The sequence below is a fragment of the Penicillium odoratum genome, assembly GCF_028828045.1.
Source record: "Penicillium odoratum strain IBT 22623 chromosome Unknown utg000004l_segment0_segment0, whole genome shotgun sequence".
Taxonomy (NCBI): Eukaryota; Fungi; Ascomycota; class Eurotiomycetes; order Eurotiales; family Aspergillaceae; genus Penicillium; species Penicillium odoratum.
In genome coordinates, this window is record NW_026643146.1 from 2664440 (window position 1) to 2688406 (window position 23967).

At 48.1% G+C, this 23967-nt stretch overlaps 11 protein-coding genes across 11 annotated transcripts; 5 read left to right on the plus strand and 6 right to left on the minus strand.

The window, feature by feature from the left end:
• Positions 1-11: 11 nt before the first annotated feature.
• Positions 12-880, minus strand: N7520_005271 (uncharacterized protein; the record flags this gene model as incomplete). The annotated part of the gene is made up of 3 exons (XM_057139205.1): positions 12-67; positions 115-508; positions 557-880. 3 exons carry the CDS (start codon positions 878-880, stop codon positions 12-14), a joined length of 774 nt encoding a protein of 257 aa, XP_056997412.1.
• A 701-nt stretch (positions 881-1581) lies between these two features.
• N7520_005272 (uncharacterized protein) lies at positions 1582-2678 on the minus strand (the record flags this gene model as incomplete). The annotated part of the gene is made up of 2 exons (XM_057139206.1): positions 1582-2411; positions 2468-2678. The coding sequence occupies 2 exons, from the start codon at positions 2676-2678 to the stop codon at positions 1582-1584; spliced, it is 1041 nt and encodes a 346-aa protein (XP_056997413.1).
• Positions 2679-3356: 678 nt separating this feature from the next.
• N7520_005273 (GPI anchored serine-threonine rich family protein) lies at positions 3357-4087 on the minus strand (the record flags this gene model as incomplete). The annotated part of the gene is made up of 2 exons (XM_057139207.1): positions 3357-3875; positions 3941-4087. 2 exons carry the CDS (start codon positions 4085-4087, stop codon positions 3357-3359), a joined length of 666 nt encoding a protein of 221 aa, XP_056997414.1.
• Positions 4088-5020: 933 nt separating this feature from the next.
• Positions 5021-6689, minus strand: noc4 (ribosome biosynthesis protein NOC4; the record flags this gene model as incomplete). The annotated part of the gene is made up of 2 exons (XM_057139208.1): positions 5021-6047; positions 6097-6689. 2 exons carry the CDS (start codon positions 6687-6689, stop codon positions 5021-5023), a joined length of 1620 nt encoding a protein of 539 aa, XP_056997415.1.
• A 228-nt stretch (positions 6690-6917) lies between these two features.
• On the plus strand, positions 6918-7828 carry atp4 (F1F0 ATP synthase subunit 4; the record flags this gene model as incomplete). Its single annotated transcript, XM_057139209.1, has 4 exons — positions 6918-6948; positions 7017-7465; positions 7533-7755; positions 7806-7828. The coding sequence occupies 4 exons, from the start codon at positions 6918-6920 to the stop codon at positions 7826-7828; spliced, it is 726 nt and encodes a 241-aa protein (XP_056997416.1).
• Positions 7829-8612: 784 nt separating this feature from the next.
• Positions 8613-10045, plus strand: N7520_005276 (tetratricopeptide repeat protein; the record flags this gene model as incomplete). The annotated part of the gene is made up of 6 exons (XM_057139210.1): positions 8613-9194; positions 9257-9296; positions 9346-9439; positions 9497-9827; positions 9880-9944; positions 9997-10045. The coding sequence occupies 6 exons, from the start codon at positions 8613-8615 to the stop codon at positions 10043-10045; spliced, it is 1161 nt and encodes a 386-aa protein (XP_056997417.1).
• A 1290-nt stretch (positions 10046-11335) lies between these two features.
• N7520_005277 (putative tannase) lies at positions 11336-13148 on the plus strand (the record flags this gene model as incomplete). The annotated part of the gene is made up of 3 exons (XM_057139211.1): positions 11336-11724; positions 11773-11879; positions 11935-13148. 3 exons carry the CDS (start codon positions 11336-11338, stop codon positions 13146-13148), a joined length of 1710 nt encoding a protein of 569 aa, XP_056997418.1.
• A 916-nt stretch (positions 13149-14064) lies between these two features.
• N7520_005278 (uncharacterized protein) lies at positions 14065-14247 on the plus strand (the record flags this gene model as incomplete). The annotated part of the gene is made up of 1 exon (XM_057139212.1): positions 14065-14247. One exon carries the CDS (start codon positions 14065-14067, stop codon positions 14245-14247), a length of 183 nt encoding a protein of 60 aa, XP_056997419.1.
• A 789-nt stretch (positions 14248-15036) lies between these two features.
• Positions 15037-16140, minus strand: zrfA (high-affinity Zn(2+) transporter ZRT1; the record flags this gene model as incomplete). Its single annotated transcript, XM_057139213.1, has 1 exon — positions 15037-16140. One exon carries the CDS (start codon positions 16138-16140, stop codon positions 15037-15039), a length of 1104 nt encoding a protein of 367 aa, XP_056997420.1.
• A 1515-nt stretch (positions 16141-17655) lies between these two features.
• On the minus strand, positions 17656-19486 carry N7520_005280 (putative bZIP transcription factor; the record flags this gene model as incomplete). Its single annotated transcript, XM_057139214.1, has 2 exons — positions 17656-18712; positions 18762-19486. The coding sequence occupies 2 exons, from the start codon at positions 19484-19486 to the stop codon at positions 17656-17658; spliced, it is 1782 nt and encodes a 593-aa protein (XP_056997421.1).
• Positions 19487-22665: 3179 nt separating this feature from the next.
• On the plus strand, positions 22666-23629 carry N7520_005281 (uncharacterized protein; the record flags this gene model as incomplete). The annotated part of the gene is made up of 3 exons (XM_057139215.1): positions 22666-22840; positions 22892-23309; positions 23371-23629. 3 exons carry the CDS (start codon positions 22666-22668, stop codon positions 23627-23629), a joined length of 852 nt encoding a protein of 283 aa, XP_056997422.1.
• Between the last annotated feature and the right edge of the window lie 338 nt (positions 23630-23967).

Consider the following 23967-nt stretch of genomic DNA (forward strand, 5'->3'; position numbering starts at 1 on the left):
CTCCAATCAGACTAGTAAGAAGCAAACCGGACGACGAAGTCACAGCCGGCGTTCCAGAAGTAGTTAACTGCGAGTCATTGACCCATTGACCAACCTCCTTTGCCTTAAAGTCACCCAGGTAAGGATGATGCTCGGAGCCAGTATCGGTCTTCGTAGACCACTGGGGGCTGAAGACTGAGGGCAAAAAGTCAGAGTATACGTTGCTACTACCATTTCCTGGGAAACGGAAGTCCTTCCACGCTTGGATCATTTCTGGATAATTTGCAGCCGTCTGTAGGGCTGGTGGCTTGTCCAACTGGTCGAGCAGATTCCAGGAATTGATCTTCGTGTTGTAGTGGTACGTAACCAGGGCTTGCATGGCCAGCACTTCACCTAACGGTGTGGCCGTGTCCAAAAGAACACGCTGAATGGCCAGCTGGGTGGCTGTGAGGTCCCTAATCCGGTATCTCAATGAGGGGGACTGAGAGGCGACGACCATGGATACATGATGGGGGGCATCAGTTAAGTTCTGTTGAGTTAGATGTAGTTGAAGACAGGGGTATAGGGCTAGACGAACCATGACTACTGCGAGCTTATCGAGCTTCTCCATCGCCTCCTGGATCTCGCACTCAGCTGTAGACCGGATTTGGATATGGGTATTATCACCCAATTCCTCAATACGGATCTCTGTGTTTGTGGCGAGGGACACGAGAGAGAGAAGTCCGTATCGATCATGGCCGAAGTATCCCAGTGATCCTGCCGGGGTCCAGGTTCGAGTGACGACCTTGAGAGGCTTCTGCTCCTCCATTATGCCGATATCTTCATATTGAGCGCTCGGTCCGTCACTGGGTGAGGGGGAAAGGGACAAGGGAGAGGGGAGCGAAAACGAATTTGAATCCATGCTCGGTTCGTGGTTCTGATACATCTAGTATGCCCTATTAGTGGGGCGGTCGAATATTGGCATCATATGAACCACGTCTGAGGGTCTCAAGTCAAGGGCTTGAGTCGACAACGGTCACAAAACGTGATTCAGGCGGAGGGTAGGTGTTTCTGGTAAAAAGAAGGAGGACTTAAGTGAGGATTGAAGCTCTCACTTTTGCGTTGGAAGTAAAGTAAAGTTTTGTAGTGAATAGCGCCAAAATTCATGCTCAGTTGTGAGTGAAAAGTGATAGAACAATCCAGATAAGAAGTCGACTGGTGAGTTGTATGTGAGTTGTATGTGAGTAGGCATCAGGATAACCTATTAATGCACTTCACATCTCAAACAACACTTTGTCATATTCATGTCTTTGAAATTTAAATGCCTTTGAATTGAATATAGATACAAAATAAACATGCCTTAGAATTCTGAAGTACTCAATCATAGCGGTCATCATATATGAGATCTTACAATATCTAGGCCAACAAGAAGCTGTCATTGGGTATCTGCGCTACCCGAAACGCCATGCACCGTTAAAATAAGAATGCAAGATGCAGAAGAAGCCTTAAACCAAAGGTGAAGATTATAAGCGACATCAGGAATCCGATATGGCGTGGAAAGGGGTTCTGGACTATACCATTGTCAGCAACTCGAACCCTCTATATCAAGGAAGAACGCATACATCAATTATGAACCTGGTTTTTATTCAATTGAATAGCCCACTTCATCTCTGATTCTGTCTGCTTCAGGGACTTTATAGCAGCATCAATCTCAGCATTGTTGGCATGAGCCCGCTCAATTATCCCCCGTAGCTCTTCATCCTTCATCTTTTTGTATTCTGTATGATTCTCCAACAACTTCTCATGCACCTCCTTCAATCCCTCAATTTCCCGGTTCTTTTGATCGGCAAGGACATCGAGCCGCTCCGCACACACCACCTGAGTCTTTTGCGCCTCCGCTATTGCCTGCAATTCGGTCCATAGCGCTTGTACCCTTCGGGTGAGCTCGGCTTTATCCCGCTTCGTCATACTAGATAAAACCTCGTACTGTGTCTCGTGGTACTTGGCTATCTCCTGTGTCCGCGCTTGCTCCCGGTGGTGATTCTCACGCTCTTCCCGCATGGTCTCGTTCGTCCGGCTAGCGTTTTCTTCGGCGTCTTGTCGCTTGTTTCGCTCGCCCGCGTGCTCGGCGCGGAGGTCTTCGATTTTGCGGTCTTTCCGGGCGATGGAGTTTAAATTTGTCTCGTTGACTTGTTCTAAGTTCCGGAGGCGCTCGTTCATGTTTTGGGCTTGGATCTTGAGGGCTTCGTTCGAGCGCTGGGTTTCTTCGGCGCGGGAGCGGTAGAGGCTGCACTCGCGGGTTAGGCGCGCGATCTCTTCTTGTAAATTATGGATGACACGTCCGGATTTGCCGGTAGCGGCGTGGCCAACGGCGGACCATTCTGTAGGGGCTTCGGGGGTGAAGTTTGAGCTTTCGGAGGGATTGGAAGGTTGGGGCGGTGAATTGGTAGAATCTAGGTAAACAAACAATGTCAGTAGCTCACCGGCGGAGCGATGGGAGGAAACTAACCCGTCAGACTGTGATCAGCTCCATTCTCAACCCCCATTACCCCATCAACAGAGTCTTCAAAAAAGCCATTGAGGTGCATGTTTAGCTGTGTGTCCACATGGGGGAGATTGACCTGTGGCGCTTCTGTCGTGGTAGACGAGGAGTCAGTATGCATGGTATCGAGTTTTCGAAAGGACTCAAGCCGTCGCATGACGCGCCCCAGGTGAGCCATACTGGATGACGTTTGGGGGCGCTGAAGATTGGGGCCAGTGAAGTGTGCGTGTCTGCATGACAGATCCGATTTCCTGCAAGATGCGAGGGGGGTCCGGTCTTCCCAGAAGGCAATTGCAACCTGAAAAATACTTGAAGGGTGTCACACGTACCAGTATTATTAAACGTGGCGTAGGAGATGGACTTATGTCTGATCGAGTCTGGATTTAACGGGACATTCTAATTGTGGGTCATTCGTGAGTGGAGACAAAATCAATAGTCAGGACTCAGTAGTGCTTAGAAGATCAAAAACAGAAACAAAGGAAAGAAGCTCGGGGTGAAACAGACCAATCAAGCTGAAAGAATTAAATTGGAAATGAAAAAAAGGGAAATTCATCCTAGTTGACTTTGCTTCAATGACGCCACATCACTAGAGCCGGACGCTAAGGAAAGGTCGGCGAACCATGAATACACATGTGTATGTATCAAATGTCAACACAATGAGATCATATCAACTTTACGGAGTACAGCGGGAAGGATCTGTACGGAAACTGAAAAATTCATACCTCCACAACGACCAAAAGCCTCCTATCATTGATATCAAGGGGTATTGGGATGTATATACAGGAAGGCAGCCCCGGTCCAAACAGGGGACATGAAACGATACCACTCCCAGATAGAATCACAATGAAGTATCAAATTAAAGTCCCAAGTAGAAGAACACAGCCATGGCACCAGCTGCTAGCCCAACAGAGTATCGTAACACAGAAGCAGAGCCCTGAACACTGGCAGTCGCAGATGCATCCTTTTCATTGATATCTGAATCACTGGTACCAAAGGGGGCCTCAGCGCTGATGGAGCTGGTGGCCATGGAGGCAGGGGTGCTGGAGGGTGTGCCGGAAACAGAGGAGCTGATCAAAGGCTTGCTGCTAGTGCTGGTACCAGTGGTCTGGCTGGTAGCTTCAGTGGTAGGGGCCGTGGTGGTTCCAGTACCGGTTTGAGTCGTATCGGAAGCCGGAGGGTTGACGGGGGCACCAGCTCTCAGGAGAGCAGAGTAATTCCTCTGGCCATCCTGTGTAACTTGGAAGGCATAGGTCTCGCCTTCTTTGATATTAGAGCCAGGAGTCCAGGTAAAAGTTCCATCCTTGCCCTGAGCGGTGATGACCTCCACGTCCTGCAGGTCCGTGGAAGTACCCTTCCGTAGGGTAAGAGTGACAGGCTGAAACATGAACGAAGTCAGCAACCTGCCACAATGGTCTTTATTAAGAATTGGACTCATCCTACCTCATTGGTAGCGGCACCTGTCCATGTCAGAGTGACGGGCTTCCCAGCCGCGATATCTGCGGGCCAGCTAGTGAAGGATAGAGGGTCGGCGACACAGCCCAAGGTAAAGATCGAAGCTGACACAGCCAGGATAGTAGCGAAATGCATGCTGAAAATAAAAATTGATAATTAGAAGGTAATAATTAGGAAAGTGTCGTATTAATGTCGTAGACTTATTGACGAAGAATATTGATGCACAAGAACAAAGATGTCGGTGGCGCCCAACGGTTCTTATTCTCCAGAAGAAATCCCAGCTATTGCAAAGTAAGTCCAGTGTGCTGGTATTCGATTGTTGACATCCGCTCCCTGGGAGAATGTCGCATTCCTGGGGTATAAACACTATGATCTTGCTGGAGAGCCCGAAGCATGTAAATCCATTTGTTAAGATAATTCATCCTGAAGACACATGAAAGTCTCCACTAAGGACTCCAATGTTTGGAGATCTCAGGATGTTCGCTTCAGGATGGATGGTGAAGCTATACGTGTGTTGGTCAGTCATCACTAGCACTGGGCATTTCCACCCGTTCAAGCTGGCTGAACATACCTCCCAAGTGCTCCTTGGCTGCTTAGCATCCGAATAAACAATGCACAGACCATGGCTGATGTCCAGATCCAGGAATGTTATCCCTTCCCGACGTTCGTCGACCAAGGCTTAGGGCTTACCGATTTCCGTAATTCATACTGTCGAGCAAGGTATTCCACAGTGTGCGAACATTTCTCTCTGAGACCTGGGGTTTACAATATCAAGGGGGCGCAAAAGCTCAGTGTATATGCAGTTGTCATCGATCCAGTCTGGAGACGGCATGGCTGTCGATCTTATAATCTGCAAGGGCGGCCGTCAAAGTTGACAAGTGCAGATTACATATAATTTTCTTAGCTGCCCCGCGGGTATAAGGTTCATTAAACTTGGTTTGTACATTGATCGCGTGATTATATCAACATTGATATGTGACTCTCTTTTTGCGAGACTAAAATCTAGCATGATATACCCAATTTTATCCTCCAAACGCCAGCTGATGGTTATATGCTAAAATTTTACATTCAGGAAAACTCCCACAAGCCACGCATAAAGGACCCGGCTCCCGAATCCACTCCACCATCCTCCTCAAGCAAACGATCGGTGAAAATACGCTTGGGGATCTGGTATTCCACAACAGGAGTCTTCTTCAATGGTCTCTCTCCAGTTCCCAGTTCTTGTGTGACCATTCCCTGATAAGTGTGGTCCAGGAAATCCTCCAGGTTATAGTTTTGCTTGGTGAACTGTTCGGAAATGATGCGAGCGATTGAGGCGACGTTGGGGTGGTAGTGAGACTGTAGGGTCACGATCTCCCAAAGACTGCTCTCAATAGCACGGGTGCGGGTGGGGTCTCTCTCGGTAGGATTGAACGGGTCGTCCATGCCTACTTCTTCAATCTTGGCTTCACGCTTCTTGTCGGTGATGACCCGGTGCATCATGAAGGTGGTTGCGGGGTGGCTCTTGAAAACATTGTACATGAAAGGGACGATGACGACGATGGCCGAAGGTGGGGCATTGAGGGCCAAGCGGGCCAGTTTCTTGATAAAACTAGCCATCAAGGTGGCCGGAAGATGGGTCGAGGAGAGGAAAGTGTTCAGCAATCGGAAGAATTTTGACCGGTGCTTGGAGTGAAGCAGGTCTTCATCGAGAAGCGAATAAAGCTTGGGGTAGAAGTCTGGGTAATCCAGATTCGTCTCTTGAATGAGGTAGAAAAGACCGGACAGAGCGAGAAGCGAAGTGGCACCACCGGTATCGTAAGAGCGTGTCAAAAAGTCCATGAGCATATGCGGGTTTTTGAACCACGGCACAATGTGGTGCACCATACTTCGAAGGAGATTCTTTCGTTGCGCTTGCGAGAGGTTGTTCTTGAGAATCTCTACCCATGCCGCCTGCACGCGAGACTTATGCTCACTCGCTGAGGCGACCTGCTTGTTCTTGGTCACAAAGAAGTTTTCGAATTTGTGGTCTTTGCTGGGCACGTCGTCGCATGCAGAGAGGATGGATACGATGGAATCGAGAATTTCGGGGCTTCGACGGGTCTCTGCGTATTCACTGATTATAATTAGCAAGAAAACATCGACCAAGGAATTGAGATACATACGCGATATGTCCAAAAGTATAGTATCTCACATCTTCATATCCCTTCAAGAACTTCGTGATGAACTCTGTGTGCAAATCCTGATTCTCAATCACGGCTTCCACAATAGACTTGAAGTTATTAGACCACGCAACGCCCTCGTCTGCGGGGACATGTGTGATGCGCGCTTTGATCATACGCATGCTCAGCGCTAGAGCAGTGGTCTGAGATGTAGCATCAGCCTCGCGCATGATATCCACAAGCCTGTCCATGTAATTCAGACAAGTGCTTCTAATCCACTCTGTGCGCTTTTTTTCCTCTGGAGTAGCACGGCTCGACGTAGTAAAGTCTCCCGCTGCCATCAACCGGCTGAAAATCCGGCATAGAGACACTGCAACGGCAAGGTTGGGGTTTTTGGCTGATTCTTCGACATTGAGCATTTTGAACAGGGTCACGATATTGTTGAGCTTCGATGGCGACTCCGCAATCTCTTTTTCGAGCTTCTCGATTGTAGACGGGGTGTCGGCGACGTCGTCTGCGACTGCGCGGCGTTTGGAGGGAGCTCCAGCATTTTTGCTGCTTTTGCGCTTTTTGGAAGCGTCGACGGCGGCGGGCATGATGTTGTTTTTCTTCCTGCCGTGGTTCAAATACCCTGACGTTTATCACTGGCGTGATCTCGGGACAAAAAAAGTATGGAATTTTGAGATTTCGGAAGCGGGTTTTTCCGCGCGCACCATACCAATTCCCAAAGGGGTTAGCGTTTGCAAGCCCGTCCTACCCGTCCCGACCTCAAACCTCCTCTCCGTTCACCCACTCTGTTAAGGATCTTTAAATCATCTGCAACAATGGCTGCCCGTCTTGCTAAGAGCGCCATTGGTACGTTTCAACCGACTCTTTATGATCCGATCTGAATCCCAGAGGTACTGACTTGCATCGTTCCCTAGGCGCCGCCCGGCTGCGGCCGACCGTTTCCATCCGCGCTCCTGTCGTCCCTGCCATCACTGCGATCCGCGCGGCCTCCAACGTCCCCGTTGAGGACCCCTCCAAGAAGGCTCAGTCTATCCTGAACGCTGTTCCCGGAAACTCCCTTGTCTCCAAGACTGCTGTTCTGTCCGCCGCCGCCGGTCTGTCCATTGCCGCCATCAGCAACGAGCTTTACGTGATGAACGAGGAGACCGTTGCCGCCTTCTGTCTGCTTTCCGTCTTCACCGCCGTTGCCAAGTACGGTGGCCCTGCTTACAGCGAGTGGGCTCAGGGTCAGGTCCAGAAGCACAAGGACATTCTGAACGCTGCCCGTGCCGACCACACTAGCGCCGTCCAGACCCGCATTGACAACGTCCAGGAGATGTCCGGTGTTGTTGATGTCACCAAGGCTCTGTTCGCCGTCTCCAAGGTGCGTATCTGTCGTCTCAAGGGCTGAATTTGACCAAGTATCAGATGGGTGTTAACTTCCTGAGTAGGAGACTGCCCAGCTTGAGGCTCAGGCCTACGAGCTCGAGCAGCGCACTGCTCTGGCCACTGAGGCCAAGCAGGTCCTGGAGTCTTGGGTCCGCTACGAGGGCCAGGTCAAGCAGCGCCAGCAGCGTGAGCTTGCCGAGTCCATCATTGGCAAGATCCAGAAGGAGCTTGAGAACCCCAAGGTTCTGCAGCAGATCCTTAACCAGAGCGTTGCCGATGTGGAGCGTGAGTTTAATTTCTTGCTGTTGTATTGGACATCTACTGACATCGACTAGGCATCATGACCACCAAGGCCTAAATAATTAGGACGGTGGCTCCACCGGCAGTTGCCCTGTGTACAAAACTATAGCGGCTATTTGCATCTGCTGAGTTAGATTTGCAATACCATTTTTTCTGTCACTCTGTATGCATTAATGAGCGCAGGTCAACCCTGCTGCTCGGCTCCATGGTCTCATTTCGTTGAATTGGCCTCTCATGCCTCGTATGTCTCGCATTGTAGCCCGGAACCAAGTTCCGACAAGTAGACCCTGGAGGTTCAAGGGTTTCTACTTTGACTGGATCCTAGCATGATTCTGGCGTCATATCCGGCGCATCTGTAATTTTCACAGGGTACTTCGGCCGTAGGGCTGGTTGACATCAGACCCGCTCACCATGCAGGGACAACCCAATGTGGGACTTTGTATCGGCGCTTGAGGTAAATGTATCTAGGTACGTAGTTTTTGACCTTTGCTCTGTGCGTTATAAATATGCTTCGTATCCACTACCTAGGTAAACCAATTCTGGTTGGACATGAGGTCACCCTTGGTTGTAACTTTGATTAGCCGCCCAGTCTGACCCAAGGAAACGTCTCGGTCAGCTACAGGCACAGATGCCTGTTTCATATTCTTACGCGCTGAGCTCATTTTGCATCTCATCATTCTCAATTTTGATTTTTATCTCCACCTTCTTTACTTCTATCTCTTATCTTTCATCTTTGAATTTCATCTTAGAAACCCCAGCCCCTCCTCCCCGCAACCTCCGCATGCGGCATATTGAATATCGCATATAGCACTACAAATCAACTACATCAACACGCAGCCATCATGCCGTCCCTCCGAAACATTCTCCACAAGCGCGAAGACCTCTCGATCAACACATCCACAGAAAACCCAACACCCATGACCCCACCCCCCGAGTTCACCTTCATCCGCTCAGACACCTTCGGCGAAGAAGTCATAACTCCGCCATCCCACGCAGACGACCCTCCATTCTCACCTAGATCGCCTTCGGACTCCCTTGACTCCCCTCGAACATCCACCAGCACATCCCGCCGCAGCTTCCAGCTATTCTCGCGCAACCGAGCCTCCCGCTCAGACTCGCTCTCTAGTCCCTCTTCGCCCCGCCGCGAGCACCGGATTTCAAACCTCTTGCACCGCGATGGAGGGCGTAGTCGCAGCAATTCGCACGACCTGTCTGTGAATCTTCCCGAGGATCTGCCGCAGATTGCGGATGATGCGCTTGACAAAGAGGAGCGCGAGGCGTTGTGGGAGAAGAGAGCTACTGTACTTGCGCGGCATCGTCCGGCAATGGGATCACCGTTGCAGTCCGAGTTTGATATTTCGGGGGAGTGGGGTGGACAATCTAGGAGTTCGAGTAGGAGTCGAGCTGGGGAGTTGCAGGATGATGTATGTGCATATGTGTATACATATATATATGTGGAACTATGAGGCTGACATTTTTTCTCTAGGCGAATATCCAGGAAGCGATTCGACTTCATGAATCGGGTGGTGAGTTTATTTTTCGGTCTATATATCCATCTCCACTAATTTTTTATAGATCTAGAACGATCCACCCAGATGTTCGGTCAGCTTGCGGATCGTAATGGTGCAAATAACCCTCTTAGTCAGGTTCTATATGGACTCGCTCTCAGGTATCTACTTATCTCCGAATTGATATGGGTTAACATCAATGCTAACTTTTACTGTAGACACGGTTGGGGGTGCACCGAAGATAGAAACCAGGCTTACACCTATCTTAAAACCGCAGCAGACAACGCAGCCGCCGTTGAATCTGAGGCACTAAAAGCTGGAATGAAAAAAGGTGGTTCCGCCAAGGGAGAGCTTGTGCTTGCTATTTTTGAATTAGCCAATTGTTACCGTTATGGCTGGGGCGTGAAGGAAGACGCTGTAGCTGCTAGGAAACACTATGAGACTGCTGCAAATCTCGGTGACACCGATGCTATGAACGAAGCCGCTTGGTGTTACATTAAAGGATATGGCCAGGAGAAGGGAAAGAAGAGGGATAAGGATGAGGATAAGGTATATCACGAGTATCTAATGTGTCGTGTCCCCGCTAATACGAAGGCTATAGCGCATGGCAGCGAAGTATTATCGCCTCGCGGAGAAGAACGGTTGCCCTACTGTGGGAAATTCATGGTATGTGATATAGCTGACTGCAAGCTTACCGGGTATCTGCTGACTTGCTTAGGATCTGGAAAGAGAAATGGGACGAAAAACCGGCCCATAAGGGAGTTTGATTTGACCCCCGCAATATGCGACCACATGACTGATGAACTTCTCGCACGACATATCACACTGCATTATTATGTTCTTCCTCTGTATATATATCACGAGTCTATGAACAGAATGATGGCATGTAAATATTTTCTTAAACCTTGGAACTGCCATTGAGTCAATACGAAGGATCTTACTGTACAGGTCGTTCAGATATTACCGTAGGTTTTGAGGACGGCCGAGGATGGCTCTGCTAGACCGTCACCTGAACACTGATTTTTCGAGTTGTTCTTGGTGACATGAAAGTAGTCCTGTTTGATTACCGAACATGACCCTATTTCTATGACATCATAGTGGCTTCAAATGTTGGTATGCACGCAAGGGGTCAAGGGATACCGGATTATTCGCTGTCTTATAGATACTAACTCCTTCATTTTGCTGTACCGAACAAAGAAAAAACGACTAGGCTGCGAGTTAAGATGTTATTACTTCGTTGGATAGATCTAGCCCCAAATAAGATAACATCCAGCCAACATCTGCACGGCCACCTTGAAGACGTCTATGAAATCAGATTAATATTACATCCATGGCATGATAAAGACCAATGACACCATAATACGAACATGCGGGTATAATCTCAACCTAGCGATATGTTTATCCCCGCAAATCCAAGTCTGAATGGGGTAACTGACCCGGATTCAGGGGATCAGGTACATTCTTCCGTGGAGACAAGCTCTTTGGCAGACGGTGGAAACTTTGTTCGGAGAATTAAACGAGTCGGTTCAATTGATTTTAGACTACGTTTATGATTCAATCCCAATACCCACACCTATGGTCTTTAATCTGGGGTACCCCGGAGTCCTGAATTGTACCTGGAATCTCACGTGCACCCACTTGAAAACAGCTTATGATATTTGTAACATACCACTATGCAAGGGAGAGGCACTTGTTCCATTGAAGGCATGGAAGTCAAGTAACGGACGGTCCGTCCGAAGTCCGAGAACCACTATACCTTTAATGTCGGGGTAATTTGCTACACAACGCTAACTATATCCAGGCTACATGCTTCCTTCGACCCCATAAACAGTGTATTAACCTAACAGGGACTCCTTTAGCCCGGGGTCCCCACACCGACAAGCAATTGGGGTGGGGACCGGCACAACATTTAACCCCAACGCGAAGTCCGGGGTTACCCCGGATTCTACCAGCTCTCTCATTATAAAGACCATCAAAGCCATGCTCTTTGCTCAATTCCCCAGCAGAAATTTCTCTGAGATCTACATCTCGGATTTTGATCTTGGGTAGATACCAATATGCGTTATTCCAGGACCCCTGCGGCCGCACTCGCCTTTGCGACTGCGGCCTCCGCTACATCTCTCAGCACCATTTGCACGGACGCATATGCGAAGAAATCCTTGCCAATTGGTGCTATTGATGGTATCACGATTGATTCATCTTCGGTTTCGACGAGCCTTGTTACGAATTTTACTGCTACTTCGATTTTTTTCCCTACCGATACCTTCAACTACTGCAATTTGACCTTTGCCTACTCCCATGATGGTATTGATGGGGATGTGGTTCATGTGCAGTACTGGTTGCCTGAACCTTCCAAGTTCAAAAACCGCTATGTTTCGACCGGTGGTGGTGGTTGGGCTATCAACTCGGGAAGCACGTCCATTCCTACGGGTCTTGTTGCTGGAGGGTAAGAGTTCACATTCGCTGTATCGGACTTGAACTAATATCTTCCCAGTGTTGGCGGCTTGACCGATGGCGGATTTGGAAACTTCGATACTCAATTCAGCGATGCTGCTTTACTGGCTAATGGAACTGTGAATTGGCAGGCAACCTACATGTTTGGTAAGCAAAAGTCTTATATTTCGAGACTGAAGCTAACCTTTGCGACCTGTGATAGGATACCAAGCGCACAACGAGCTGGCCATCTTTGGAAAGGAGCTGACTCGCAACATTTACAACGTGGCCTCCAGTGAGAAGATCTATTCTTACTACCAGGGATGTTCCGAAGGAGGTCGTGAAGGATGGAGTCAGGTCCAGCGGTTCCCAGACCAATTCGATGGTGTTGTTGCTGGGGCACCCGCTTTCCGCTGGGCACAGCAGCAGACCAACCACCTGAGTGGTAATGTCATGGAGAAGACTCTGGGCTACTACCCCTCCAACTGCGAGCTCGAGAAGATCATGAACATGACAATTGAGAGCTGCGATCCCCTAGACGGCAAGACCGACGGCGTCGTTGCCCGATCCGATCTTTGTCTCGACAATCTCAACTGGGACAAGATTGAAGGAGCCTCCTACTCCTGCGCCGCCGCCACCAGCTACGGATCCACTACCCCCGCTGCCTCGGGCACCGTTTCCGCCAAGGCCATCGAACTCGTCAAGACATACTGGAAAGGTCTCTACGACTCAGACGGCAAGCGCGTCTACTTCAGCTACCAGCCCGGTGCCACCTTTACTGATCTTGAAACCGAGTACAACTCAGAGACCAAGAGCTACGAGCTGGATATCAGCGGTCTAGGCGGGATTTGGATCGCGCAGTTCATCGACTTCATCAAGGATGCCGAGAACATCGACAGCCTGACAAATGTTACCTATGACACTCTCAAGGAATGGATTATCTACTCGGAAAAGAAATATGGCGATATCCTACAGACCACTTACCCCGATCTCACTGATTTCCAAGCCGCCGGCGGAAAAGTCCTGCACGTCCACGGTGAACAGGACTTCTCCATCCCCACCGCCTCGTCAGTCCGCTACTGGGACTCCGTTCGATCTGTCATGTTCCCTGAAAAGGGCTACCGGGAGGGTGCTGCCGCTGTGGACGATTTCTACCGTCTCTTCCTTATCCCTGGTGTCGGTCATTGTGCGGTAAATGACTACGAACCCAATGCCCCGTGGCCGCAATTTACTTTGCAAAGCGTGATTGAATGGGTTGAAAATGGGAATGCGCCTGCTACGCTGGCTGGATCGACTGAAATTGAGTCCACTATGTGTCGCTGGCCATTGCGTCCTCTGTGGACTGACAATGGTAAGAAGTTCCAGTGTGTCTATGATCAGGACTCAGTGGATTCTTTCACCTACGATCTTAATGCGTACAAGCTTCCTGTTTACTAGGGTTTACTAGGGGTGATATGCTTGTGTTCTAAGACTTGTAAGTTCCTAGCTTATTTTATGATTGAATAATATATGGTTATAACAGTCCAACAAGTATGCAACTTCAACCTTGTATTAGGTTTCTCTCGGTCGATTAAGCATTGCGTTCGAGTTGATGTTAGGATATTAACATGGCTACTAATATTATGAGCACAGTAATCTGTTTGCAAGCCATAGTGTGCTGCCGGTTGAATAAACAATTCAAAGAGTTTCGAGTATAGGGAGGATAGGGAGATGTAGGTTATTCAATCCCTTAAGTATCTGGAGATTCCATAAAAACCTGGAATACTCTTGAAATGAGCAGCCCTGAACTGTATTGGCATCAAATAGGTAAAATAGTATGGTAACTTTCAACCTACTAGTATATCGTGAGCAAACGAGATTCACATAAATATGACCTAGGATCCCACGAATCAAACGAAGTCATCGTAAGTTTGATTGTGAAGGTCACCCGCATGATTGGTCGATCCTGGGGGAGAGAGGGTGATCTTGTGAAGTGTTTTGATTGGTCGATCCTGTTTGCAGTTGGTGATCTTGAGGCTCATTCACTTCACCCAGCGAACCCACCCACTACTATAAATACCTCTTGCATCACGCTCCTTCTTCCTCTTTCTTTCTTTCTTCTTCTTCAAACTTCAAACTTTCAAGGTTCATCTCTTTGAGCTTTCATCCCCCTCTTCAAGCTTTAACTTTGAAACTTCCATCCATGCTTTCATCAAAACAAGCATCTTTCATCTCATTCCATCATGCCAACCCCCCTTGATGCAATGATCATTCAATATGATCAAAACTCGGCCTGACGAGTATCAAGGTTTGTTTACAATTCCATTCCCTATGATGTTTCTAACCTTTCAGACTGTGCCAATCTTCCTTCCAGATGACCCATATCTTGCTTCCACACCAATCGAGTCTGCTGAAAAGCCACTCTTCCCTCCTGAAGCTTCCTACATCTGAGAACGTAATCTTCGAACTCGTCACCGGCGTCGACAAAAAACAAACAACAAGTGGTGTGGAGGACAACCCACTGGGCGACTTTGCGGTGAAGAAGCACCTATTGTGACAAGGAGGATACAGCCTCAGCCACGGTTCCATCAACGGCATGCGGTGAAGAAGCACCGGCCATTTCTACTTTTCTCTCGAGGAAATGTTGTGACTGTGCGGTTTTTCAAGAACCACAGTCCAACATTGCGACACCTCATGACTGGACTACCATTGACACACCATACAAACAAAAAGAAGGCTTCTCTGACGAGCTGCTACTGTATAATATCATTTGTTGCAATATCGTTTATTCTCTTCTTGGACTCTATGTTACAAGTCTATACAAAAATTACAAAACATCATGATACGCTATTTCCGTTGCACTACTAGTTGACCTAACAGTTTCGAATGTCTTTTCCCTTAAGGTGGTCAAACTTTCCAGTTCGCCGAAGTAGATTGTAGGATCTTCCAAGGTTGTGTAGCTTATCTTGCATCAGCATCACACCCACAAGTTGCACTGGACAGCAACATTCGTCAATGTTTGCTACTCGGTCCTCTTAAAGAAAGATTAATGCTCATCCATTACCAGAAACTTGGTCTTGAAATATGTAGTATGTAATGTATTGGTCATAATTCGAATTATTCTAATATATAGGCGAAGAGGCTCTGGATCAACCCTGAGTATAGTATATACTTCAGGCTGTAAGCAAAATCGTCCAAATTGAAACCAAGTACATCTGGTTATTTTCACCATATCCAATCGATCTATCCAAGCATCATGGCACGGATCACTAGCATCATATCCGGGGTATATCTCTCTCCAGAGCAAGCAAAGACAAAGACAAATACAAGCAGAAAATCTAACAGACTAAGCCCACTTTCCAATCAAAGCCATAATACCCGCACCAAAGAACAAACAACAAATCATAAAAGCAAGACGCTTATCATCCTGAGTCCGATGGGGATCAAACAAAAAGTCACGAGCAATCAACTCCACGAGACCGGTATAGATAAGAATACCAGCAGAGGTCGCATCCAAAACACCCGAAATCACATTCGCGGTAAAGGAGCCGGAGTTGTATGTCGTGCGCACGCCCAGACCGATAGCAATAGAAATGGGCGTTGTTAATCCGTACAACGAGCACAGAATCCACGGTAACCAGCTACCCTTTTTAAAAGGGATAGAGGACATTCTAGCGCCGATACCCAAGCCCTCGAAGGACTGGTGGAAGACCAGAACGGGATAGAGTGTAGCGAACTCGCTTCCGGTAACACCGAGATTCAAACCGATAATAACGGAGTGGAAAATGACACCGAATTCCAAAATAAGGAAAGCGGCAATCTGCTGTCTGAATGAGCGCTCGATAGTCTGGTTCTCATAATCGGATTGCGACTCTAGCTCTTTCGTCTGTTTATCGTGAGACTTGGGACGATCAAGAGAGCGTCGTTCGTGATCGTGATCATGACAAGGTCTCTGTCCATCATGAACTTGAACTTGAGCCTCCACTCCAGAAGCCATGATAGGCTCAGGATCATCACGACAAAGTCCATACTTCTTCTCGACGTACCGCTCTGCACCGAAGTCCAGGAGGAAGACCAGCATGAGAGATGTCAGCACGATGGCAGGGCACCAGGAGTAATCTGCCCAGTGGCCTGTCATTCCGACGCAGCTCTGACCGCCGATCTCGGAGTAGGCGGGATCGAGGAGGTGGATGAACGCCGTGGCAATGATAACGCCCGCACCAAAGTATTTGGCGAAAAGATAGACGTAGAGTGGGATGCGGAGGCGTGGAGCTCGCTGAGCGAGCACAGGGAAGAAGGTTGCGCATGAGGAAACAAAGCCGATGACAAAGATCGCAGAGATACGCGCGCCTAGTTGGCCATTGTAGTCATTGCTTGAAAGGTCGAGGTAGCAGACTACTTCTGTTGGGTCGGCGGTTGTGAGGTCGACATTGTGTGGGTCGAACACCATTTTGGGTGGTTGTTTGTGTAGAGGGCCCTCTGATTGGGGTTCAAATTGATCAATTTGATAGATAGGAGAGTATAGAAGGATATTGGAATTTATATCGAAAATGATAGGATCTTCCCTGTCACTTTATAGGGAAAAGAAATCTCCTCATCGGCGTCTCCGCTGTGGTGAGGACCTTGGGAGTTGGGAACCGTGGTGAATGAGTTTTGGCCCCCATCGATGTTTTGGTTTGGTGAAGACAGGACTAAGGATTTGAGATGATTTGAAAAGTGTAATTAATTATTTAGTAAATGCTAAGATGATGTAGGAATGGTTGTGGTGGTATGGTTGGACAAGATGGTGGGTGTTTGTCCTTGGCCATACACGGGAACACGACCTAGACCCGGAATATGGATATCGAATCCACCAATGTCTCGCACTTCAACGGGAGTCAAGCTTGGACCAGAATTCAGTCTCTCGTAGTGGACCAGAATCGGAAATAATCAATTGATCAAAGGGAAGTGATTGGGTGCCTGAAGGTGCGCAGAAGGTCCTTTGCTCCCAAGGTCCTTCGGCTAATATGAAGTGGATAGAATGACGAGCTTTCGTAACATTACGGAGGCAAAAGGGACTATGACTCCGGTTTAAAGAGCACTTGAGAGCAAAGTGGGCATGAATGACCAAGCAAACACCCGTGGTTCACAAAGAGCATTGTTTGACATCGGGTTGTCCTCCTCGAACCTGATCAGAACCCTGCTTTGTCTTCAGGCCAAGCACGACTGCAGCACCTTTCTACTGGTACCTCCTTCAACTGTAGCGTATATTAGGCAACCGTCCATGGGTAAAAGTCGTCCAAAATAAGATTGATATATTAAAAGTGGATTTGGTATGAGATGGTATTGATGTAGTTCATTCGAACAAGATCCATCCGCGCCACGCGCATGCGACCCAAAAACAAAATCATAGCGTCGGAAATCCTTCCAATTGCATCGTATCGGTCATAATCATCAGGGCGTTGCCGCCAATATGGTTTAGTTAACGCTCGAACAGGAAAGGTCAAAATTCAACCCTGGAATAAACAATCAGCCTCCGGAGGCCGAGAAGAATTGACAAAGGTAATCCAAACAACAGGAAATGACCCATCCAGAATGCTGTCCGCTTAGAAAAACGCTAGAAAACAAACAAAAAAAAACAAAGAAACAGAACCATAAATCACTCTCCATAACTCGTAATCAATATTCCCCGTCCCAATCCCATGTACATCATTCCTATATGGAAATCGAATCCTTCCTCCCTATAAACAAGTCGCTCCAAATCGCTGACACAACATCTGAAATCACATATGACAGAAAAGATAGAGAAAAAAAAATAGTAACAAGAAATCATTACAAGAAGATTGCGTTATAAAATCACGCAGTGGAGAACGTCGGTTCATGTGAGTCTGATTTGCTCGAACCAAAACCATCAAATGCAGAGAGTCGTCGTAACACGTAACGACCATCCCAGTCAAGAGTAGTCCAGTCATAGTGGGTCCCCTAGTCAAGCAGACTGAAAGCCCATCTCCTGCTTGACCGGCGCCCCAAACTCCTGAACCATCCGACGGAAATCATGGATCACTTTCTGCGGGACCCGCTCCCACATAAGCGACCTAGTGTACACATTAGAAGTGGCATGCATCCGAGAATGCTGAGCCGCATTATGACGCATAGCCGCCAGTGCCTGTTGCAGATTTGACGGCTGCGGCGGCTGCGGCTGCGACTGCGACTTGAAGCCGTCTCCTTCGAAGGTCGTTAGGGAGTTATACTGATCGACATTCATTGCGAAGGCTTGTGCGCGCTCTTGTTCCTCGGTTGGGATGACTAGGGTATCGTGTAGTTCGTCTAGCGTGGAGGAACCCATGCCCATGTTCATTTCCATCATGGGTGCACTAGGGCCGCTAGGGGGTACGGTGGGGTGGGTGAGGTCCGAGGGGGATGAAGCTAGGACTGCCTTCAGGACGTTGGCTGATTCAGCACGGTACTCGTCTGACAGCTGGGGGAGGTTTCGGCCAGGGAGGGAGATGTTGTTGGAGGCGATAAATGCACCGAAGAGGAGACACATGTAGAAGGCGTTCCAGCTGAATGGGTATTCTGAGTTGGGGGGCTTCTCGGCTCTTTCGTTGTGGGTGAGAGCATGTGATGGCGCAGGCGCAGTGGGTATTTGGTCTTGCATAGAGAGTCCGTTGGCCATCGAGAACTCGTCCCATGGATGGCCGTCCATCGACATATTGTCGAAGCCGAACTCGCCATGGGGTTCCATGCCGGGTTTGATGCCGCGTTCGAGCTTCTCGATGGTCTCCAAGAGGATGTTGTTTTTCTTCCGAAGTTCAGCTGTCTCCAGGGTGTGCACGCGGATCATCTCATTCTTTTCAAATTGCAAGCCTTCCACGAACTGGGTGAACTGCTGCTCTTGAGCGGCGAGCTTGCCAAGTAGTTCTGCCTCTTGCTGTTGAAGTCTTGCGATGCCTTCCTCCATCTGCGTCATTGCATGAGCATACTGCTTCTTCTCTTCCTCCAGCTTCTCGGTGTGGAGCTTCTTGCGTTGGCGAGAGTCCAATCTAGGTAAAGGGTTAGCGAGAACGTAAATAGTGACGGAAGAATACATACGCGGCCTGGCGATTCCGTAGTAACCGCTTCTGCTGCTTGAGTTCTTTGATCTCATCATCGTTCGTCGACTGGTTGATGAGCTGGTCGATATTGTTCAACGTCCTTTCCGCCGGGATCTCAAAGCGAGCGTTCTTCTTCCGAATCCCATCACGTCTAAGCATCAACGGTGACCCATTGCGATAATGACTTTTAGACGGATTCACATCGGACAATTCCATAGGCGCCGGCATCCAACCTTGGCTAGACTGCGGGGACATGGCGACCCCACCCGGCGGCTGGAAGCCCATGGCACCTCGATATGAAACTGCCATAGGGATAGAGCCGACCGGTCCTACTGCACCCCCCTGAAAGGGCGCGGAACTGCTCTCTTCTGATGGATACTGATCGTAAGCGGTAGGAGTACATGAGCCGGAAGCAGTCCGGGATAGAGACCATGGTTGAGCGTAGTGGGCCCCGTCCACGGGCATGAAGGGAACGCCCGAGTCCAAAACGGCCTGTCCTAGCGATGTTGGACGAGCCTGATCGGAGCCTGAGTAGTTAGACCAGACAGAATTCCGATGTGAGTAGGCCTCGTCGTATGAAGCACGTCGCGGATCAGAAAGACCGGGGGAGGTGGAGTCGAGAATTTTGTCGTCTAACACGTTCATCTCCTCCTCTTCTGACTGGGAAACATCTAATGGCGATGGATTTTGCTGGTAGAATTCAAACTGAGAATACCGTGCCATCGCGGAAGAGGCGGTGTGAGGGTGGATATAGCGTATAGGGAAAGAAAAAGAGGGGCGGGGGCGGGGCAGACAAGATCAAAGCAAAGATGCAAGATGCAAAGTATTGAGATTAAATCAGGTGCAAGGCAGGATGAGATGGGAAAATAGGATTTCAAGATCTTCTTGAATGTATATGCAAAAGCATAGAAGGGGGGATGGGAAGATGGGTGTAGCAGTGCGCAGGTTATGGTTGATCCGAATCCTCCGTCAAAGATACTTGGGTTATACATAGAAGATTGATAATGAGTCAAAGTAACTAGTACTATGAGCGGTCTGCGCGGGACTAAAGTATGTCTCTTCCCTTATCATTGGTTGCTTCGCTCATCTTTGGGCAGACGTGCAGGCGCATGTATTTACTTTCCTTTTTAAAAAAAAAAAAAATTTCCCCTACCTGATCGGGCCATGACAGGATCTACCAAATAGGCCCAAAATAAAAATAAAACTTCCCATTTAGGAGTCAAGTATACAACAATAAACATGAAAAGTAAAGTAAAACACAGTAAAACACACTTCATAGGGCGGGGTATGATTGGCTTATCGATAAACGATAGCCTATCGATCAAATCCGAGACACGGTCTGTGCAGCCCGAGAAACTTCCAATATTCTCTCCTCTCCAATCATTCTTTTCTTGGTGTGACTTTCCTGTCACTGATTTCTTCCATTCATTGTGGATATTCCTGGTTTTGTGTAATCAACGGCTCCGGCCCGTCCAAGATCCACCGCCAAATCCATGGTTCTGCCTGGATTATCCCCGTGCGGGAAAGCAGGGCGGATGCACAAAGCACGGATGTTCTGCAATGATCACTCGTCCCCTCCAGATGACGCCCTTCAGCTCCCCCTCCTAATCTGACCTATTCGAGTCCCTAGTTCTTTTTCGGGGGTCATCACCCACACTTGCGGGGAGGAGTAGGACCACACGATGATGCCATCGTGATGAACCGATGAACCCCAAAGCAACCCAAAATCCATAAGTGCGAACCCACTAATGCGAACCAGTGATGGTCCGGATCTTTATTGCTTTTTCATTTTCATTTCATTTTTCGGCCCTTTCTCTCTGTTTATGTGGAACCAATCCCACGCATGAGCTTAGTCTATGCGTACACTCTACCCGCCCAGAGCGCAGTATCGCGGTTCCTGTCTTCTAATATCAAGGCCGAGCCCACTTTGCATTGGGACCCCTGAGTCTGTTTGGCTATAGGACGCGGCATCTCACCAAAGTTCCGTGATAGGTCCTCGGAAACGGCGACCCCGTGCGAAAGGCCCCGGCTGATTACTGTAGAATCTGGCGGTGAAAAGCCCACTTCTATCCAATCGTAGATCGAGATGAGGATCATGTTCCCGCCTTACTAATGGTATGACCCAGATCAGAGGGTAAAGAAGGAGGAATCGATGACCTCAATTCTCGTACTGTAGTTTGCTTTACACCTTTCGCGTGTTTTAGTTTTTGATGACGACTAGACTACGTGAGATTTGGATTCTTTCTAGGAATGACCTTGTCCATATATTCTTCTTATATGGATCTCGTGTATCCATGACTCGTCACTCGTGCTTGTAGTTTGAATGCCATAAAGAAATCGTCTGGAATGACCCATGACTCATGATCTGCCATAACCTTGTCCATGACTGATAGGTGCGGAATGTGTAAATTGCGAGTCCACTATAAAGGAGATATCGTGGAGCCAGCCACGCGGTGAGTATTGTCGTTGCCCAACATCCTTGAAACGCTATCTAGCCAAGACGGGCTACAGTAGCCTCACTTTAGCCCGTATACCCCATGCCTGATCTTCGTTCTGAGTTCTGAGCATTGGGCACATGAGATGGAGCCTGGCGGAAGATTGGTGGACTGTTAGGAGCTGACGGGTGTGTTCCTATTCGGTGGAATGTTCCACTAGGCGCCTAGCCCTGGCTACCAGTACCTTGAGAAGACTTCTTTACATCATGGTTTAACTTGTGATTCTTTGTTTAGCTCAATTGATAGGATGATTGATAATCCTAGGATTCTAGCTAAGTGAGTCATCTCATAGACTGGACCACGTTCTTTGACATGATGCGGGAGATTGTTGCCAGTCCTTCCCCGTAGAGTCTGCTCTGTAATCTAGGGTGTTTCCCTTCATCTGAGATTTGGTCCTACCATCTATATACTGCTAGCTAGAGAACAAGTTATCACGGTCATAGTCCCAAGATCATACCCATAGCATAGTTACCTGGAGCATTGTTCCAAAGAGATGATCATAATGCATGCCTTTCTATTTCTGAACCATATACCCACATCTAGAATATTCATTTCTTACTCTGTATCTCCGCGAAGAACCATCAGTTTGTTCCTGCTTTTCCTTCGTTAATGCTAGAAAAGAGCGTGCAAAAACCGAACTTTGTGCTATACGGCCATCGAGATTTGGCTGAATAACTCAAATACCTACGAGAGAACTCGCTTCTTCATCTGTTTCATTTGTTTAGATCTTTAAAATCCTCCCAGTGAGAGCTAGGGCTCCCCATAGACTCAGATATCTATCATTTTCTCTCGTGCCGCTCCGCACCTATGCCGCGGCGAGCCATTTTATTGCCCACGGAGTCGAAGGACTTACCGGTAAAACTATTGCTGAGGTAGATGTGGTTCCAGACTTAGATGCCTATTCTTTAGGATCTCTCTAAAACATCTATCTTTCCTGGTCAACCGCGCTCAATCGTTGGTTGCTGTGACAACTCAAAATGGTGTGATATTGATTGTGCAAGGTGAGGACTCTTTTCCAAAGGAATTTGAGCCTATTCTAAGGTCATCAGCAGAGAGTGAAATCATGTGGCAGAGGAATCATAGGAGAACAGCTAACCGAGACTTTGAGTTAAGGAAAGTATTATCGTTCTAGACGGGTCGTTGCCTGACAATCCTGGCAGCTTCCCTGCATGGGTTCTGGCTGACACTCTGGATTGAGCACACTCGAGGGCTTTGATGGAAATTGGAACAACAAATTTAAACTTCATCCATTCTAACAGCTGAATATTAATAATAGACTCAACCTCGATTATTGTTCCGCTTTGATGTAGTTAGGCCCGGATATACTTTCACTCTCATGTGCTCTCCAAGGTTTTCAGCTATCTCACACCGCCAGAAATACGAACTTCATTCTGATGTCTAGATAAAATGACAAACCTTATCGACCTGCTCAATGGAGCCAGCCGTCTCCGCTCAGGAGTCCCATGCTCATTTGCCGATGAAAACCCTCGCGTTGGTGGCTCACACCACGTCTTCCAAATCATCATTGCAGACTCGGTACATTGGGCGGCCCGAATCAGCATCAATCCCAATACTTGGAAAGGTGAATTGCCCGCTTTCAAGAAATTACAGCATATCAAGAAGAAATGACCAGAGATCAAAGCGCCAAACATCTTTGTCGATGAAGAACGCCGTGTGCTCTACTCAGAATGGGTCATTGGCAAGCCACTAGCAATATGGAATCATGAAATTCATTCCATCAAACGTCTGAGGATGTTGGCTGGCCTTGCGGAATTTCTATTGTACTTATGGACTACACCGGTTCCTTCTGATCTTGTTACGAACAAAGATTGTCGGTACTCGACTTGGCTTATGGAAAGTCTGGATCAAGGTCTTCGTCGAATTCTTGCTGGGACTGCTAGATGGGGCAATGCTGTCAACTATCTAATTATGCGGTCTATGGTCTCGAATTATGCTGCTGAATTCGATAACACTAGTACTGGAATTGGGTTTAGCCATGGGGATCTGAATGCGTATAATATCATGACAAATGAAGACTTAAGCATAACAGGGTATGCAAATTCCGCTGCTTTGTTATGCATCAAGTCAGTCTAACAATGAGATCGTTGGTAGGGTCGTCGACTGGGACTGGACTTCCGTGGCTCCACTGCCAGCCATTATTCACCACCCTTGGTTTATGGCCGATATTCCCGGATGGAATAACGACGGCGTGTCAGATGGTGAAAATTTCCTTGATGACCGCCTCTCTCTTCAAGATTTTGTGAGAAGGAAAGAGATTTCTCAGAAGCTGCCTCTTACGGTGTCAACTTTGCTGAAAGACTCTGGCAAAAGACTGTATTTCCAGTCAGCTTTCCACTTTAAGTATCCATGAGGCCTTCGTCAAGACCCATTGTCCATGGACGGCGGAAACCTCAGGGCTGCAAGAGTACAATTAGATATAGCGCTTGGCTTGTATCCCGAATTGGGAGAGAAAGAAGGCGCATGGGAAACCAAAAGTCTGCTGGAGAGGAACGATGAAGATCAATTCTAGAAAATAAAATATAGTGCCTTCTTTCTGTTCATGTCAAATACTTTGAAAATGAATATGCTGAGATGAGTGATTCAACCGTGCAGATCAAGGTTATCTTGAACCTAAGAAGTATCTATGAATCACTTCAAAGGTTCAACGGTTTTATGGTCTCATTCACATACCATGAGAATCTAGAATAT